We start from the raw sequence: 17,572 nt of genomic DNA on the forward strand, positions 1-17,572 counted from the left end.
ACAATTTGGTGAAATCTTTCATACAGCATAATCAATAATCAGGAATGTAAATATGATGTAAAGTATTGAGTAGGCTACTAGCTGTTCAAAATTAGCAAGGTTTTGATGATAAATCCCGTCAAAACTGTTCATTATGATATTTTTTTTCTTGAAATAAAACTAGAAGTCTGAAGCAGATACTAAATCCAAGTCAAACTAGATTGTTTTTTATTTTTAAAACTTCAAAGTTCGGAAGATCTTGATCAAATTTCACAGAGGACTGAAAGGAAAGCTTGAAATATTTTACACCATCATTTCCCTCCATCCTCCAGAACAGGAATGAAATTTTTCCACGGTTAAACCTCTCATTTAGCTTAGTGCCATTCTATATTCTTACATAATGAGTCAGAAAATAAATCTTCCCGGTTTGCTCCTCTGTGTCTCATTAGTGTATGCGTTGATAAAATTTAACTGTTTTTCTGTTCTTGCTTACACAGGACATTTAGGCTACTTTTAGCTTGTTTTTGTTGACTTCTTTGAGGATAACATTTTACTGCTTCATTTCTAGCTGATAGCTTTTGAACAACATGTCTCTGTACTTACAGTCCATTCCTTGGTCATGAGTTCTAAACACTCCATGATTTATTTTTTTTTAAAAAGCAGTCAAACTATTGGCAGTAAATAATTTGTACCGCATAAGAGTTGCTCATTCTTCCTACCTTGCTCTGCATGACAGTAGTACTTTACGTATTTTAATCATGTCGGATCATTGCAATGCACGGTGGAAAAAGGAAAATGTGGCAATCCCAGAAGTTACAGTGCTTCTGTGCTTCTGGCATTTTTGCCCTGTTATGTCTGTGATTTCTCCTCACCTGTCCCTTTTTTGAAGAAGAGGCTCCTTGTTGCTTCAGTTTTCTATCTAGATTTTTGTACAGGCGTACTGACACAAGATGTCATACAGACGTGAAAATTTTGGGTTAAGAAAGTTAAACAGAGATAAGAGATGACTGTTTCTTTCCTGATTTTCATGTTCTGTCTCTCCTGGGATGAGCCTTTAGAAGGTTCTCTGTGAAAGTAAAACAGTTATTTTCTTCGCAGCTGTCCTTATAAAGTCAAGGATAGCAAATGCTATGTAATTTCTATTTTGAAGTAAGGGTTGGGTTTTCCAAGAAATTTGATTTGCCACAGAAGGCATATTTTTTACTTTATGATGTGTTCATGCTGCCCTCACGCTCTGCCAAACTCAGCTAAAGCTCAGTCTCAGCTCTTTCAATGAGTTTCCTCTTCTCAGTGTAAGGTGTGGGAAGTAAAGGAATGCCGCCTCAGGAAAGAAACATTTTGCCAACCCTCAAATCCAAACACAGATGACAGTCTGTATTTGTGTAGCATTACAGTATGTGTGCTACAATATGGCTCCGATAGGAACCTTAGCCAAAGTATTTATAAGAAATTTTTTTTTTTCTGAAACCTAATTAACAGTGCTTGTTTAAAACCTTTGTAAAGAAGGCAGGGGCAATCTCATGTCTGTCAGCTTGCATTTTGGATAACACAGTGTAGCTTTTCTAATTAGATTTTCAGTAGATGTTTAGTACAGTATGTTTAAATAAATACTCAAAGATGCACCTTAACTTACTTGAGCAACATGTCAGTAAGAAACCTATGTTTGCTTTTCAGTGTGACAATACAGACATTTCTGTTTTGGAGGCCCTCATGAGATTCTTAGGGGGGGGGGGGGGGTGCATATATATGTGTGTGAGTGTATGGATGTAAATGTATATCCACATCCACACGAGTGTGTGTATGTGTATGTATATGATATATAAAAATAGGTCAAAACTTTGGAGCTTCAGTAGCATTCCAGTTTGAGCATGTCTGTAATTCTATAACAGTCATAAGTGCTCAAGAACTTTTTCCCTTCCTTTACAGGTATTTCACATGATACTATTGTTCAAGAATCAAAGAAATACTGGCAGAACATGGAAGCTAGTGCACATGGATCACAGGTACTTTCATTTTTCCATTAAACTAATTCTACAGTGACGTTGATAATTCTTCTATATCTGTGTATAATATAGCTTATTTTAGAAACTAGTTTTTTTCAATGCTCTCTTCAAATAATCTATTTCGCTGTAGGCTTTCTTCAGCTAGCTCCATGTACATTAAAATGCCTGCTTTGCTTCTATGCAATTCCTTTTTTGCTTTGCTTATTCTGTCATAGGCAGAACATAAAACCTAATAGAATTTCAAAGTCAGCTGCCATGGGGCAATTAATTATCTTTTCAGTACGTAGGATGTTTATGTGTTTAGTTTGTGTATATTATCACAACTTCTGTGTACATACACCTAAATCAGAAATAAGTTGAATAACAATGCACTTGTTAAGAAATGTCTAGTTTGAAATTACAAACTATCACAAGGCATACAGTGTAACATCTGCTTCCGGACATGTGTTGTAAACTTTTATTGTGGGGGTAATTCATAATTATGTATGGATTTCTTTGCAGATACAAAATACCTTTTATTGTTATTGTTATTTTTTTGGCTTAAGATCCTTGGGAACCAAATGAAATATGGATCACTTAATTTGAAGATGAAGTTTGTTTGTGGTCAGTGCTGGAGAAATGGTCAAGTTAATGAGCCAGACAGAAACAAAAAATACTGTAGTGCAAAGGCAAGACACCCGTAAGTAAGACCAAACAGTCAAAATTTTATTGTTTTGTTAGCCATTTAAAACCTCTTTCGGGAAACTTTGTTACTGCTTGGGAGTCATACAGGGAATTAAAAAAAAAAAAAAACAAAACATTGAAGTAGAACACAATCATCTCTTTGTAGTACGTTAATAATTGGTAATGAGAAACACTTCAGTGACTGGATTTGGAGGGTTTTTTAATTATCAGTTATGGTAAAGTTTCAGTAGAACTTAGTTAAATCTCAAAAGTATGGTGAAAGCTTTATAAAGAACATTTCTGAGCTTTCCTGGTTCTGCTTCTGTGTACACCAAGTGTCTTTAATAGTATTTTCTTTCACTGAATGCATCTTTTAGATGGACCAAAGATCGCCGTGTGGTGCTAGTAATGTCTAACGAACGTAAGAAGTGGATGACCATTCGTCCTCTTCCTGCGAAGAAACAAGTGCCTCTGCAATTTGATGTATGTTAACTTGAAAACTAATGTTTTAGTTAAGAAAATAGGGTAACTGGAAAATACTAGTAATGGGGCTGGTTTTGTCAGTTCTGCAGAAATTCCCATGGGGTTTTCTGGGATATGTTTATTGTATTTTTTCTACAGAGTTCAGCCATAGAAAAGCGCTGGTCTCGCATGTTATTACTGAAGCCCTTTCTCATCAGTGGAAGTTAGTAACTTTAAGTGATTTAACTAACTTCTTACTGTTTCCAGTAAATATTTCAGAAACATTTTAAACATATTTGTGGTCTGGTAATCTGACAGGGGGCAAAAAGCAGTCAGAGAACTTGCTTCCAGCAGTTTGCTTTTTCTAACTACAGTATATGAGTTTTTCATAAAATAAACATGATTCTGTTTTTTAAATGATATGTCTGATTGGGAGGGGAAACACTAGCCAAGACTGGAAGAAAACCTGGTTTTCTATCATCATCTGTTTTACTTTATATAAGGATTCTTTTTTCATTCACATTCTAGTTGTGTAATCATATTGCTTCAGGCAAGAAATGTCAGTATGATGGAAACTGCTCATTTGCTCACAGTCCTGAGGAAAGAGAGATGTGGACCTATATGAAGGAGAACAGCAGTAAGTAGAAGAGTAAATCTAACATGTTGTAAATCTAACTGTTCTGCTTTTCATTCATCTTCCTCCATTACTTTTTAATCCACTTTCTTTCGCTGTCTTTTGTAGTAAACCTTGCAGCTGCCTTTTTTTTTAAAAAAAAAAAATTTGAATAAGCCCAGACTGGGTATTCAAAACCAGTACTAAATAAAAATTGTTGCCTGGTGTGTTTTTTAATAATAGTTTGTATCAATTTTTTCAGATGTCTTAGAAATAGTGTGATACATGTAGCAATATTGTTTGGTGTTTATACTCTGTATTGCCATGTGCACACACTAGGATTCTGTTGGTAACGTATGGAGGCAAGCTATTTGTGGAAGAGTTCCCCCCCCCCCCCCCCCCAGTGTATTTACTGGGAATTGCTCTTTATTTTCTGTTGTTGACTTGTTATCCCATTAGAGTATCACTGGGGAGAAATAATCAAAAATTTGAAGTAATAAATGACATAAATGATAATACCATGGTCTGCAAAAAAGCAGACTACATTTTCCAAAAACTGTAGCACACTTTATGTTACTACTTCAAAATTTAGATACTGATACACAGTGGCACAGTTTTCATCTGTACTTGGGGTGCCTGTTCAGAAATGTGTAGCATCTTACTTTCCCCTTGATAGGCAGAAATGGGTTTTGGTAACTAGCCAGAGATTCATATTGCCCTTGGCTTTTGTCTCTAAACTGTGTAACTGTCTACATTGTGTCCTTCCTTTTTTTCTTCTTACAATAGGTGGGGACTGAATTAGGCTTGCTAACTCAGTCATTTATCTAGTATTCTCAAACTCTTGCCTTAATTGCTAATTACTTATTTTAGCTTCTGCTCTCATTAGTTCAAGACTTGGAGCAGTTGTATGACATATGGCTAAAAAGTCAAAAACCAGAAAAAGGAGATGATACAGCAGCACAGGCAAACAAAGAAAATGGGAAGCAAATTCACATGCCAACTGACTATGCTGAAGTTACAGTAAGTAATCATAGCTATACTTCTGAATTCAAATGTGGTTTTTTTAGGTTTCGGGTTTTTTTCCCCCAGTCAGCAACATATGTTGGTGTCCTTATTTTCTTGGTGCTTCCTTAGATCTTAACTAGCTACGCTCAGTGCAAACTTTAACTGATGCTGTAAAGCAGTTCTTCTGAATTGTCCAAAGCCAGTGGTGATCATAAACTTCACTAACTGTGTCAGTTTAGGTAAACAACAGTTTACCTAACAGGTCAACATAAAACATTCAAAATGTATTAGGAGCAGTTCTGTGCTTACAGCATTGCGTTTTTAATGTTTTGTTTCAAATTCTCTGTAAAACAGGTGGATTTTCACTGTTGGATGTGTGGGAAGAACTGTAATAGTGAGAAGCAATGGCAGGGTCACATTTCTTCTGAAAAGCATAAAGAGAAGGTTTTCCACACCGAGGATGATCAAAACTGCTGGCAGTATCGCTTTCCAACTGGATATTTTAGCATTTGTGATAGGTATGTGGTTTTTAAGATGTCAAAAATGCTTAAAAATAACAGTTCATAGTGTAAATAATTAAGGCAGTTACTAGTTTTGACAGTGTTTCTAGTATTTCTTGGTTTGCTTAGATCTTTCAAGAAGAAAGTAAGTAATTAACAGTATTTTAACACGTACTGTTAGAACTCAGGGACTGACAAGGTGCCTAATTGTGGAACCAAAGTAATTGCTTCTGTGATGTTAATAAAGGGTTGCAAGTTTATTGCAGATGCATGAAATATTGTTGGTATTTATAAGAAGTTTAGGCACCTGCATATTAATTACTGGTGGAACACAGAACAGCACCTAGCTGGACAGTGACTTTGGAGCTTTAAGGCAAGTAGAAATATTGTTGGCATTAAAACAAATTTGTTAGAATCGAGTATTTGATATTGGAAATGTTAATGAATGTGTGGAAGAGAACTTCTAAGACCTGTTGGTATTCCTCAGCACTGGTTGTATGTTTTGCTGCACCCTTTAATTCTTAAATTCAGCCTGTTTATCTGACTGCAATAGATTCTTTGTAAATCAGTTGAAAGTTCTTTCCACTGTTGGAATCTTTTTGGAAGGCTAAAAACTTTGGAATCTGCATTCTGGAATTAAAGATTCAGTTTGCTGGTAGGGTTACCTCTGTTGCTCCATTTCAAGTTAAAGATTTTGAATAATTTGGAGATCTTCAGAAATAGCCCAGCATATAAAGCAAGATATTTTTTGTTTGCAGTCTCTGAATAGAAGCTTACATGCCCCTTTTACATGTTTTGAACACTAACAGACTTTGGACATGCAGTATAAAGTGAATATAAACTGGCATGCTTATACCTTAATACAAAAATACTAGGATAAAACAGATTTTCAAGTCATACTGAGGACTTATTTAAGTAACTAAATACTTAAGTAACTTTGTTTTTTTATTAGTTGGATTTTTTAAACAATAGTAGTTCTTTAGCTTAATGATTTAAATGATAAGGTCTTTGTTTACCTGATAACTTGACCTGATGAAATTAGAAGTTTCAGGCATTAAATGACTTAGTAGGAGCAGAAGAACAGAAAGAAAAGAGCCATCTCCTGTCCTCTAAAAATACTTGACAGCTGGGAAAGAAAAATAGAATCAAATGCTAAACAGAGTTAGTATCATCTTAAAAAGTAAATACTCTTACAGTTCTTTTTCGTCCTTAATATTTTAGTGTGTTTGAAAAACATGTCTGGAAAAAGGAACAAAATAGCTAGGTACAATAGTGATCACGATAATTCTATGAAAACACTATTTGAAATCTGTCTTAACAGATATATGGCTGGTACTTGCACTGAAGGAAACAACTGTAAATTTGCCCATGGAAATGCTGAACTCCATGAGTGGGAAGAGCGAAGACAAGTTTTAAGAATGAAGCTCAGCAAAGCAAGAAAAGACCACTTGATTGCTCCCAGCGATAATGACTTTGGAAAATATAGTTTTTTGTTTAAAGATTTAAACTAATACTGAGATGACACATACATGTTATCAGCTGGAAGCATAAACCAGAAAATTTGACAATAATCAAAAGCATGTGACAGAAAAGCTGCAGGTTTTCTGCTTTTATTGGCATATATTGTTCCTCCTGAACAGCAAAATATAGTAGATTTAGGGGGATTGAGCAGACCTGTCTATGCTTTCATGAAACAGAGTGGTGATAAAAAAATCTGAAGTATTATGTGCTTACTCACCTTCTGTTGGACAGAAAGTTAGGAAATAGAAGGGGGGGGAAAGAGAGGTTATAATATCTAGGAAGCCCCCTAGTATCAGTCCTTCAGTTGAAAAACTTTAAGGTATCAAGGTATTACAAAACAGAGTGTTATGGGCTAAGAAGAAAATGATGGATGAAAATTCTTCAGATCTTTTAATGGAGAGGATTTGTTTAAAACAAAGTTTGCTACTTATCTATATGTAGGTTGCTAAAAAGGATTTTCTTATTAAAGATTTTAAACAAAATAACCATTTAACTACAATATATGTTGAATGGGTATTTTTTCTCTATTTGTATGTTTCAATATAATTTACTGAAAAAGGATCTTGGGAGGAAAAAAAGTTAATTTTTGAAAATGAAGTAGTTAAAATTCTGTTTCTTGGTCTTTGCTGTTTAAATGATGATTTTGAAAGATTACACTTGTATGTCAGTATTGTGTATTACTGTATGGACTAATGTTGCCTGTAATAAAGAGAACTTTACACAAAGCTGTTTTCTGCATGTAGCCTCTCAGGATTGAGATTTTGTAAAAAACAAACAATGATTTGCTTATTAGCAAAAGCTTGAGCACCTGTAGCTAAAAACTTAGTAAGTTGGTATTTGTGTCTCCAGCTGCTTGTTTGCAGTTTTCTGTATTGTCATTAGCTCATCACATCACTAAAGTAACAAAAATAGCCAACTAACTTGCGAAGTAGACAAGCATTTTGGAGCTACGTGGTGCTGGGATGTTTTCAGCCTTTTGGTTTAGGCATTAACAGCCACCTCAGCTGCAAGGTCAATGGTATCTCCAGCTGCATTTCCTGCAGACCCTGGGAAATGGAAAACCAGTCACGGGCTGAGGTGACTTGGGACTGATGAGCCTTTTGGCTTTACAGTCGCTGGAGCTTGTGTTGCATTTTGGCTTTTCTGCAGATCATGCTTTCAGCTTTCTCTGTGTGTTCACTTAATTATTTTTCTTTAAAAAAAAACCAACAAAAAACAAACCCTAAGCTTCTTTCATTCATTCAAAATAGCTAAAGCTACATTTTTGTTTTCCCTCCATACTTCTCCATCCTTTCAAGAGTATTTTTCTCTGTTATTGCCTGACCTTATATAATTAGAAGAGCTTTAAGAATGACTTCTGTAGTTTGAATGTAGTCATTGGCCATATATTGTGTATGTAAAATGTGTTGAACCAAAGTTCAGTGATACCCATACACATGACAAGCCTGGATGCTGTGTTCCTTTCACTTCACAAAATAAAAGCACAACGACTATTAACACAACACCTTATGCTTCAGCCAGAGCGAGGGGAACTCGCAGAGTAACTGTTCCTCACATGCTAGGCAGAAGTACATTTGAATATGATGTACAGTATGCATACAAAATTAGCTTGGTGCTTGAAATACCACCTGCTGCAATGCTAATTTTTTTACATTGTTTGTAATAAACTGAGCTTAAAATCGAGTACTATGAACACTGTTATTTCTGTGACAAAACCTGATTGTATCGTGTGCCTTTCTGAATTGTTTTCTGAATTTTATGCTGTCATTGTTTAATGTAAGTGCTCTGTAAATTATTGGAAGTAATTCTAGACAAAACTAAACATGAAATTCTGTAAGGACGGTGTGAGATCTTTAATGACTGCAGTGTGCGGGCTGGGGGGGGAAGAGCTGCCGGAGGGGGCTCGCTCCTCGCAGAAGCGGGAGGAGTTCCTGGGGAATTATGTACTCACGGATCCCGGTGACGGAAATTTTGACGCTGTCCTGCACAGGTCGCAGGAGCCGAGCGAAATAATTCTGAACGCGTTTTTCCCGAGGCCGCGGGTGGGACGGGGACCGAGCGAGGGCTGCCCGCCGCCGCGCTCACGGCGCTGCCGGGCCCGCTCCCCGCGCCCTCCCCCGGCGGGACCGGTTCTGCCCGCCCCGGGGGCCCCGGCCGCCGCCGCCGGGCCGCGCCCCGGCCCCCCCCGCCCAGGCCGGGCCCGGCCGCCTCTGCGCCTGCTCGGGGCGGCGCGACGTGGCGGCGGCGGGTTCGCCGGCGGAGGGGCCGCCCCGCCCGGCCCGGCGCGGCTGGCAGGCGGGCCGTAGGGAGACGTGTGCGAGCGGGAGCGGCCCGGTGGCCCGAACCCCTCCCCGCCTCGGCCGGGGGCGATGTCGTTATGCGACGGCTCCGGCCCCGCGGCTGCCCCTCGGCTGCGGCCCCGCGCCGCCCTGATGGCGCGGCGGCCCGAGCTGCTGTGCGGCGCTGCCATCGTGCTGGGCTGCGCCTTCCTCGTCGCCCTCAAAGTCACCTGCAGGTAACGGAGGGGGGTGGCGGCTGCGGGGCGCCGGGCCGGGGGGGCCCGGGGCTCGCGGGGCCCGGCCGGGGGAAGCGCTCCCGCCGCTCTTCCTGGAGGCGCTGCGTGCGCTGGAGGCCTGGGGCAGAGCGGCCGGCGGGGTCCCGCCCCGGGGCCTGCGGGCGGCCGGGCCGGGCCGGGCCGGGCCGGGGCTCCCCCCGGGGCGCGACCCCGCGTGCCCGCGCCGGCCGCGCTCCATGGCCGGGCTCCGCCAGGCGGGCCGGGCCGGGCCGGGCCCCGAGCGGCCGCTCCCGGGGCGGGTGACAGCCGCCTTCCGCCGGCACGCGATCCCCATGGCAACGGCGGCCGTTCCCGCCTCGCGGTGTGGCGGCGGGGGGACGCGGGGCCCAGGGACCCGCAGCGGCCGGCGGCGCGGGGGGAGGCCCCCACTCCCCGCCTAATCCAGGGGTGGGGAGGAAGCGAGGGTGCCCCTCATGGGGGGACATCGGCGTGCGGCGGCAGCTGCACGGGTCAGGCGCACCCGAGGGACAGGCGCTTTGCCGAGCAAGGTGTTTCCTCATCTCCGGAGAGAAACTCCAGCCTCGTGTCGCCACAGGAGGACTGAGGCGGCACCGGGTGAAAGCCTTTCCTCGGCTCGCTCAGCCGGCCACGTTGGCACGGCGGGGACAGGGAAGGGATCTGACCCCTGTGCTCGGCACTGGTGAGGCCGCGCCTCAGTTACTGGGTTCAGTTCTGGGCCCCTCACTACAAAAAGGCCATTGAATGACTCGAGCGTGTCCAGAGAAGGGCAACGGAGCTGGGGCAGGGTCTGGAGCACAGGTCTGCTGGGGAGCGGCTGGGGGAACTGGGGGGGTTCAGTCTGGAGAAGAGGAGGCTGAGGGGAGACCTCATCGCCCTCTACAGCTCCCTGACAGGAGGGTGCAGAGAGGGGGGATGAGTCTCTTTAACCACGGAACAAGCAATAGGACAAGAGGGAATGGCCTCAGGCTGCGCCAGGGAAGGTTTAGACTGGATATTAGGAAGCATTTCTTTCCAGGACGGGTTGTCAGGCGTTGGGATGGGCTGCCCAGGGCAGGGGGGGAGTCCCCATCCCTGGAGGGGTTGAACAGTCGGGTTGACCCAGCGCTGAGGGATCTGGTGGAGTTGGGAACTGTCAGTGTTGGGTTAATGGTTGGACTGGATGATCTTCAAGGTCTTTTCCAACCCAGATGATTCCGTGATTCTGTTAGTGTTGACACCCCCTTTACCTGCACCTGCTTCAGACAGAAGGATGCTTCGCAGGTTTATTTCCCCCAGTCTAGTGGTGCTGCTCTTGGGAGCTGGAACTTTCTCCATTGCAAAAGTCTCTTTGGTTCCTGTTTGCTGAGGCCTGGTATATGCGGGTATACGTGGGTACGTGGAGCCAGAAGGTGTTTGTAGCTGGAGGTGCGGGGAGAGCTGGGTGATGCAATGTGGGCATGTAAAAGCGCTGCAGCAGGGCAGCTCACGTCTGGAGCCTGCACTGGGATCTGAATGACCTGCATGGGTTTTAGGTCAAGGTGACTGCTACATCTTCAAGTCATACTGTATTAATTTAAGAACATCTACTGCATTTGGAGTTTAATCTTGGGAGCTGGCGAAGGCTGCAAGGATCTGATTACTTCCATATTCTCCAGAATCTGTCCAATTTTTATTCGAAGAAAACTTGATTCTGGGAAGTACTAAGACCTTTTCTCACCTGTCCACAGAGGATGTATTATTTGGAGTGAATTTTAAGTCTATGAATGAGTTGCTCTGTGAGCAGCAGTGCCTCTGTTCCAGTAGTCTTGTGTCTCACAATGACCTGATAATTTAGATGAAAGTGTAAAGCTCTTGTTGTATTACCGACTGTATGGTGAAGGATTGCAGAACTTAACCTCGTTTTACTGACCATTACTAAAAAATTATCTGAGTTTTTTTATACTTACAGTGATGCTTCTGTTTTCTACCTGCTTTCCTTTATTTAAAACCTGCATGTACCTTTCATTTTACTGCTAGCTGTGGTTTTGAAGACCCAGAAATGGAATGTGCTTCTCACCACCCTGTACTCTGTACAGGAAATTTGATTAAAGGGGTTTGGCTTTTCAGATTGTAGTTAAATAGACAAACTAGAAAATTCAAGTGTAAAAATTCCACGTGCAATTTGGAGGATGTTAATTGCACATCTTAGCTATGACTACAGTACACAAGTTTCTCACCACGCATCAGCATGGTTTGCAAGTAAGTCTCAGCACCAGAGTATAGTTGCTACTACTGTGCTTGCAACACATAACTTTTGAGACCAATGGATAAAAAGTATGGAAAGAGAAAATTCCTTTACTACAAGAGAGTCCATTTGTGGGGTTTGAGGTATTGCAGCAGTAGCCTCAAGGAGTAGCCAAATGAAGTCTGACATAACATGTATTATTATGGGAAGTCTGTGGTTTAGAACCTGAATTATTTCTGGTGCTATGCAAATGTCTGGGGACAACCCCACTCTAAGGACCTGTCAGTCAGAGGGGCTGATCCTGCAGGCACTTGCATGTGCTTTCCTTTATTACCAGGTTGTTCTCTTGAAATGAGTTTAAGTTTTTATAGGTTCTGTGCAGTAGGTAGATAACACAGTGTTTTAGTAAGCGGTATGTGATTATTATGCTTGTATAATTGTTTATTATGTAATCCTCAGTTTATACTTGTATAATTTTTAGGGGTTCAGAGCACTCTTCTCTTTGTAAACCTGGGTATTACGTAGCAGTACTTTGTAATGCATTTGGTATTGCAGAGGATGACACTGCTGAGCAAATCAGCTTAAGAAGCTAGTAATAACTATTGATGTGTTGTGTTTTGGTTTTTAATAGTTACTGGAGGTTTTTGTCATATTTGAAGGTAGCCATGTAGTTCCCAACTCATTCATGTCATGGGACATGTTGACCTGTTTTACACTTCCTTGCAATTTGGAGCTGATTTTCTATCTCACTTTTAAGGCTTACACTGTAACTCTTGAACCAATTGTCCACTTCCAGCTTAATTGAGTAAAGGAAGCAGAGGTTTTAAACATATTTAGCTTGTCCATTTTCATTAGAGCAGAAATTCTAGTTATGTCTCTGAAGAAGTACCTGTCAGTGTGAGCAACGCTTAGCTGCGTGTTGCTTTCAGCAGCTAATCAGTGTGTGTGTGCGCTGCCCTGTGAGTTAGAGCTGTAGTGCATCAGTGTTAGCAGTTTGGATAAGTGTGGGGTGCGGGAATGGGAGGGAGCCAGAGGTGTTGGTTGTGAGGTGACATAAGAACCTAAGAGTTGGGGAAGGAGGTGCTGGGTTACTGACTGGGGGAGAAGGGAAGGAACAAAGGTAGAAGTCCATAGAGGAAACTAGGCCAGCGTAATTTTGTGAGTAGTAGAATTGTAAACACGAGGAACGAGTTAATATTCTCAAAATTCTGTTTTTTGAAGCAAATATTGGCTCTTACATATGATTTAAGAATTTTTCCATAACTTTTAGAAAATATACTGGAAATTATTATTAAATGTTGAGCTTTAAGTGTATGCTCAGTAACCTGGAAATGAGAGAAGAGCTGTGACTTTTGTAAACCTCTATTGTAAAAACAAAGGTACTTCTTACAAACCAGAATGATTGTAAAGTTTGAAAATATGGCAGTGTTATTAGGAGGTTGTTTAACGTGACTCGGGTGGTGTTCAGGGCTCAATAATTTTATCGCAGTTACTAAAATTGTAACCTAAAAAGGATCAAATATCAGGTAAAAAGACTTTTGCATTAGCTTTTTTTTTTAAATACAAGGTAAAGGAATGCATAGTCTTTCCTAAAACTTCCTGTCACATAAGGAACCATAGCAAAATTGAGCATTACTGTGGTGTGGTCCCGTTTTTAATTCGACTTGCTGTAGGGTAAATATAGCTAGGAGAAAATTTTGAATTAAGAGAATATAAACAAGAAAATATGATCATTCACTTACACTTAAGGCAGTTTATACCGTAACAACTTCTGAACACCTTGGAACTGCCAAGTTGTGGATTGTTTGATTGCTGGTTTGCTAGAAAGTGGTTTCCTGAGTATTTGGTTTGTGTTCTTGGTACGATTGGTCAAACTAATTTCTCTCAAGAAACTTAATCTGTCATAATCTCTTTAAATCGAGACTATTTGTTGATACTGTCCTTACACTGAGGAGGAAATGTACCCTGAACAGTTTGCAGTCCCTTGTCTGATCGATAAAATAAACTAACACACATTCACATATTTTTTCCTAATACAGTATAAAAGAATAGAAGTGTAGAATACTTGAAAGCAAAGCGTAAGGCAGGGTGATAGTCTCTGTTTATATAAACATCACATCACAAAACTTTATGACCAGTGTCTCTTCTCTTATCAGGGTGCTGTTACCTAAAGTACAATTGTTAAAAGAGGATGAGGCCAGGGAAGAAATCCAAAGAAATCACTCTTCCTGGTAATTTTACGCTCTGTAGCAACCAGCAATAAGAGTGTGAGCTAACATACCCGTAAACATAGTGCATGGTATCACAGTGTGACTTTCTAAAGCTTAAGGGTGATCTTTAGATTTTTATGGTATTTCATGAAACTAACTCAGATAATGTAAGTTGTAGTCTTTTGTATCAATTTCTACTTTTGTTATTGCATGACCTTTGCTAAGATTGAAAGTTAGGGCTTTGGGCACACTTTTTAACTACTGCTGTACTGTCTCAATAACCACTCTTAATTTCCTTCCTGCAGCCGAGCAAAAGATGTAACAATGCCAGCAAAGCTTCCAGTGAATTTTTTCTCCACAAGATCTCCAGTCATTGATCTTTTTCGGGGACAATTAGACTATGCAGATCACCTTCGTCAGGATTCAGAAATTGTGCTGTATTTCTTCTATGCGCCGTGGTGTGGCCAGTCCATTGCAGCAAGAGAAGAAATAGACCACGTGGCCAGCAGATTGTCAGACCAGGTAATTCCAGGGAAGATACAGATCTTAAACCATGGCCTGACAGCTTTTTAGTCTCCAAGCCGATGCTAATTTCTGTTATTCCATGGGAACCAGGAGGACTTGAATGCTCACGTTTTAGGGTAACTCAACCAGTTGTCTTGATTTTAATTTAACATACAGTGTTAGATTAAATGGAGAAAATCTGGGATTCCTGCTCAGTTGTCTGTTTTTTCTGTCCGTACACGGGGAACTCTCCAAGTTTCTTCATGTAAAGTGTTCTCAGATATACTCACCTACCTTCAAACAGGAATTACAGGGAGCTTGCTTCCAGTTCCAGGATCCTTGGAGACACTGGTAATCATATAAGATTGCAGCTGTAGCACTGCTTTCTTAAAGTTGGTTACCTGTGAACACTTCACAGGTACAGCTGTCCTAAACCTCCACTTGTTGAGCTCCCCTCTGCAGAAAAAGTAATTAATATGGATTATGACTAAATTAACAGATTTGAAGGATTTAGATTAAGAAGCTTAAAAACAAGAAAGAAAAGTGACTGAAAGGATTGCTTTTGCAAAATGACAAAAAAAAAATATTTTTAAATAATAATTATTTAAAAAGAAGTGATAGAATTAAGAGGAGCAGATATGGAATACTGAGTTGAAAATGCACTGAAAATAGCAGATGGAATGGAATGGAAAAAATATATGTTAGATAAAGAAGGTTACAGTAAGGTACTCTTGTTAGCTGTGAATTTTTACCTGCTTTGCAGGTGCTCTTTGTGGCTGTAAATTGCTGGTGGAACCAGGGGAAATGCAGGAAGCAGAAGCATTTCTTTTATTTTCCTGTGATACATTTATACCATCGGAGGTAAGATTTCATACGTACAGTCTGGATTTTTTTATTGTTGTTTTGGGAACATAGATACTGTATAAAATGTCCATTTTGAAAATGTTATATTTATGGCTACAGCACGTAGTTGTAGAGGAGGAGATTCTGGGTGAAGCTCATCCTGTACGCTGCTTAGATGTCAAGAAGGTCTGTAAATGTCAGTTAAATGACATGCTGCACAGTTCTTCATCCTTAAGGAAATTTTCTTTTGCCTGTGCATCTCCTGGAAGTTCTTGCCTCCAATGAAAAGTAAAGAATTCAGATTTATATATTAATTTCAGTTGTCTGCTTGCTCTGTAGATGGATTATATCAACTGGTCCGAATTTGTGACAGCAATGAAGTATGTATTTAAGGGCTGTTGAAGTTAGTGGAATTTAAGTGCATACTGAAGTGACACTATGTACTGAAGACTTTCTTCTAAATTGGAACTTTACACTCACATTTTTATGCTCCAGATGTTAAGATATCATTGTATAAAATTTTGTATAATCTCAGTTCTATTTTTTAGTATTTGTATGTATTATCCTTTCTTCTTTTTTCTTCCTCTTTGTGTGGAGCAGAAGGTAAGGAAGTTTTCTAATGCTAGGTACAATAGAGCTGGATGTTGTGTAGTTTATCACTTGCATTTTACTTGTGTACTCTAGTCTTGAACTGCAGCTCTCATTAGAGAGGCTGATTTTGGTTTTTTGGGGGGGATTTATGTATTGAGGAGGAAAAATCCTGATCTTTGTCAGCTGAACTTGGGATAGACACATATGGCACTGATGTAATTCAAACTGTAGTAAAAAACCCCAACAATCCCACTTGTATGTATATTGACTTAAATTTACTTCATCTTGAAATTAGAATACAGCAGATGGGTACACTTAGGTACTGTTGGTAACCCTAACTAGAGTGGCAACAAGATGAGAAGTACGTTCATACTAGCAGGTCATAAAAACCCCAAAGGGCAATGCACCCTTCATGCCTGAGATACTAAACCTCAAATGTTGTGTACTGGGCATGTGACATGTTGAAGCAGTGCGTGTTGCTGTTAAGGCAAAGGCTTGTAATAAACCAGTGAGGGATGTAGAATAGTCCAGTGGGCTCTAGAAAACCATTTCAAAGCATCTGAATATAAGTATCTCAGTGAGTGTCTGTATGTATAAACTATATTAAAAAATGCATCACGTTAAATTCTTCAGTGGGAATGGACTAATTACTCATGCTTTTTGTGTTTGAATTCATTTTGGACTGTGATGCTTTGTCCAACCTAATAATAATAAATCAGATGCAGGATTTCAAGGGGATGAAGGAGCTCTGGATATTGTAGCCACGAGGCCCAGCCCACCTTGTGTTTTAGCACTACCTGCTGTGGTGTGAGCTGTTTTATCAGATGGCTGGGGGAGAAACTGTAGACTCGCTGAGTCTGTTGTCCCTGCTTTACTGAGTGCTACTTGTAGAAGCCTGTGTAAAAATATTGCACCTTTTCAGATTCATACTGTTTGAACTTTCTAAAGACTTAGAAAAAGCTAATGAAAATAGTGACAGCTTGAGATCTGTATTTTTAAATGACACATATTTACTTCAGACAAAGCAGAAAGATATGTATGTGATCATATCATTCATACCTGCATTTTGCCAACTTCTTTAACGGGACTCAGAGGTGGTCTCCATCCCTTTGTCCCCACCAACACACTGCACCTGCTCATAGACACTGCATTAGACTCACTGCAATTTCTGTGCTGTACTTCAAGTCTGGTAACACAACTCCTATCAGTTACAGAAGCCACTGGTAATTAAGGCAGAGAGCAATTCCCTAGAGGCTGAGCATGCTGTCTGTGTAACTCCTATCTCTGCCACCCCCAGGAGGGACTCTCTCTATTGTTAATTTAAGTCTTAATGTTTTATTATTTTTTTTGGTACTAGTTTTGGACCAATTGAATACAAAGGCCCTATGAGTGCTGTTTATATTGAAAAGTTTGTTCGACGGGTGATGACACCACTACTCTACATCTCGTCTCGATCAAAATTACTAGATTTCCTCTCAAATTATGAGGTACTTGTCTCTCTTCTCTAGCTTTACCACTGTGGTTCAGAAAGAGTTTGACTTGTTTCACGATTAAATTTGATCTGCTCCAAAATACTAGTTTATTTCCAGGACCCTGAAATCAGTGCCCTGTAAATTTGTTTAAATCATAAAAATATGATATGAGAAATTCATAATGTTGGTTCCCTGTATAGTGACTCTTATGATTTAGCGATGCTCTTAATTTACAGTACTTTAGTATGTAGAGACAACAATCAAAGTTGTTACCTCACCAAAAGGTTACATATGATCAAGAAAGAAGGGAGAAATATTTTTGCAAGTCTTGCACTCTAAGTTGGGAAAGCATTTGAGAAATACATATTTGTTGCTTTAAATTTTAAAGGAATATTAAACCTTTCTAATAAGTCTGTTAAGTAAAAACAAATGTGAAATCAGTCGAAATAATGGCTCCTAACTGCGTT

The 17,572-nt window shown here is 40.4% G+C and overlaps 2 protein-coding genes across 4 annotated transcripts in view; both read left to right on the plus strand.

The window, feature by feature from the left end:
- The window catches only part of ZC3H7A (zinc finger CCCH-type containing 7A), a 30,066-nt gene extending 21,483 nt beyond the window's left edge, over window positions 1-8,583 (plus strand). The window contains exons 17-23 of the mRNA XM_074919246.1: window positions 1,906-1,982; window positions 2,528-2,661; window positions 3,023-3,128; window positions 3,636-3,744; window positions 4,607-4,740; window positions 5,080-5,243; window positions 6,547-8,583. Coding sequence (XP_074775347.1) covers window positions 1,906-1,982; window positions 2,528-2,661; window positions 3,023-3,128; window positions 3,636-3,744; window positions 4,607-4,740; window positions 5,080-5,243; window positions 6,547-6,736 — 914 coding nt within the window. The 3' untranslated portion in view covers window positions 6,737-8,583. The remainder of the gene's footprint in view (window positions 1-1,905; window positions 1,983-2,527; window positions 2,662-3,022; window positions 3,129-3,635; window positions 3,745-4,606; window positions 4,741-5,079; window positions 5,244-6,546) is intronic.
- A 461-nt stretch (window positions 8,584-9,044) lies between these two features.
- TXNDC11 (thioredoxin domain containing 11) overlaps window positions 9,045-17,572 on the plus strand; it is a 30,519-nt gene continuing 21,991 nt past the window's right edge. The window contains exons 1-5 of one of the 3 annotated variants that reach the window (XM_074919714.1): window positions 9,045-9,261; window positions 13,642-13,716; window positions 14,001-14,217; window positions 14,963-15,060; window positions 16,991-17,120. In XM_074919714.1, the coding sequence (XP_074775815.1) occupies window positions 9,116-9,261; window positions 13,642-13,716; window positions 14,001-14,217; window positions 14,963-15,060; window positions 16,991-17,120 (666 nt within the window). In that variant the 5' untranslated portion in view covers window positions 9,045-9,115. Of the gene's footprint in view, window positions 9,262-13,641; window positions 13,717-14,000; window positions 14,218-14,962; window positions 15,061-16,990; window positions 17,121-17,572 lie in introns of those variants that run through there. The other 2 variants (XM_074919715.1, XM_074919716.1) reach the window with 2 other exon arrangements.

This window comes from Athene noctua, chromosome 15 (genome assembly GCF_965140245.1).
Source record: "Athene noctua chromosome 15, bAthNoc1.hap1.1, whole genome shotgun sequence".
NCBI lineage: Eukaryota > Metazoa > Chordata > Aves > Strigiformes > Strigidae > Athene > Athene noctua.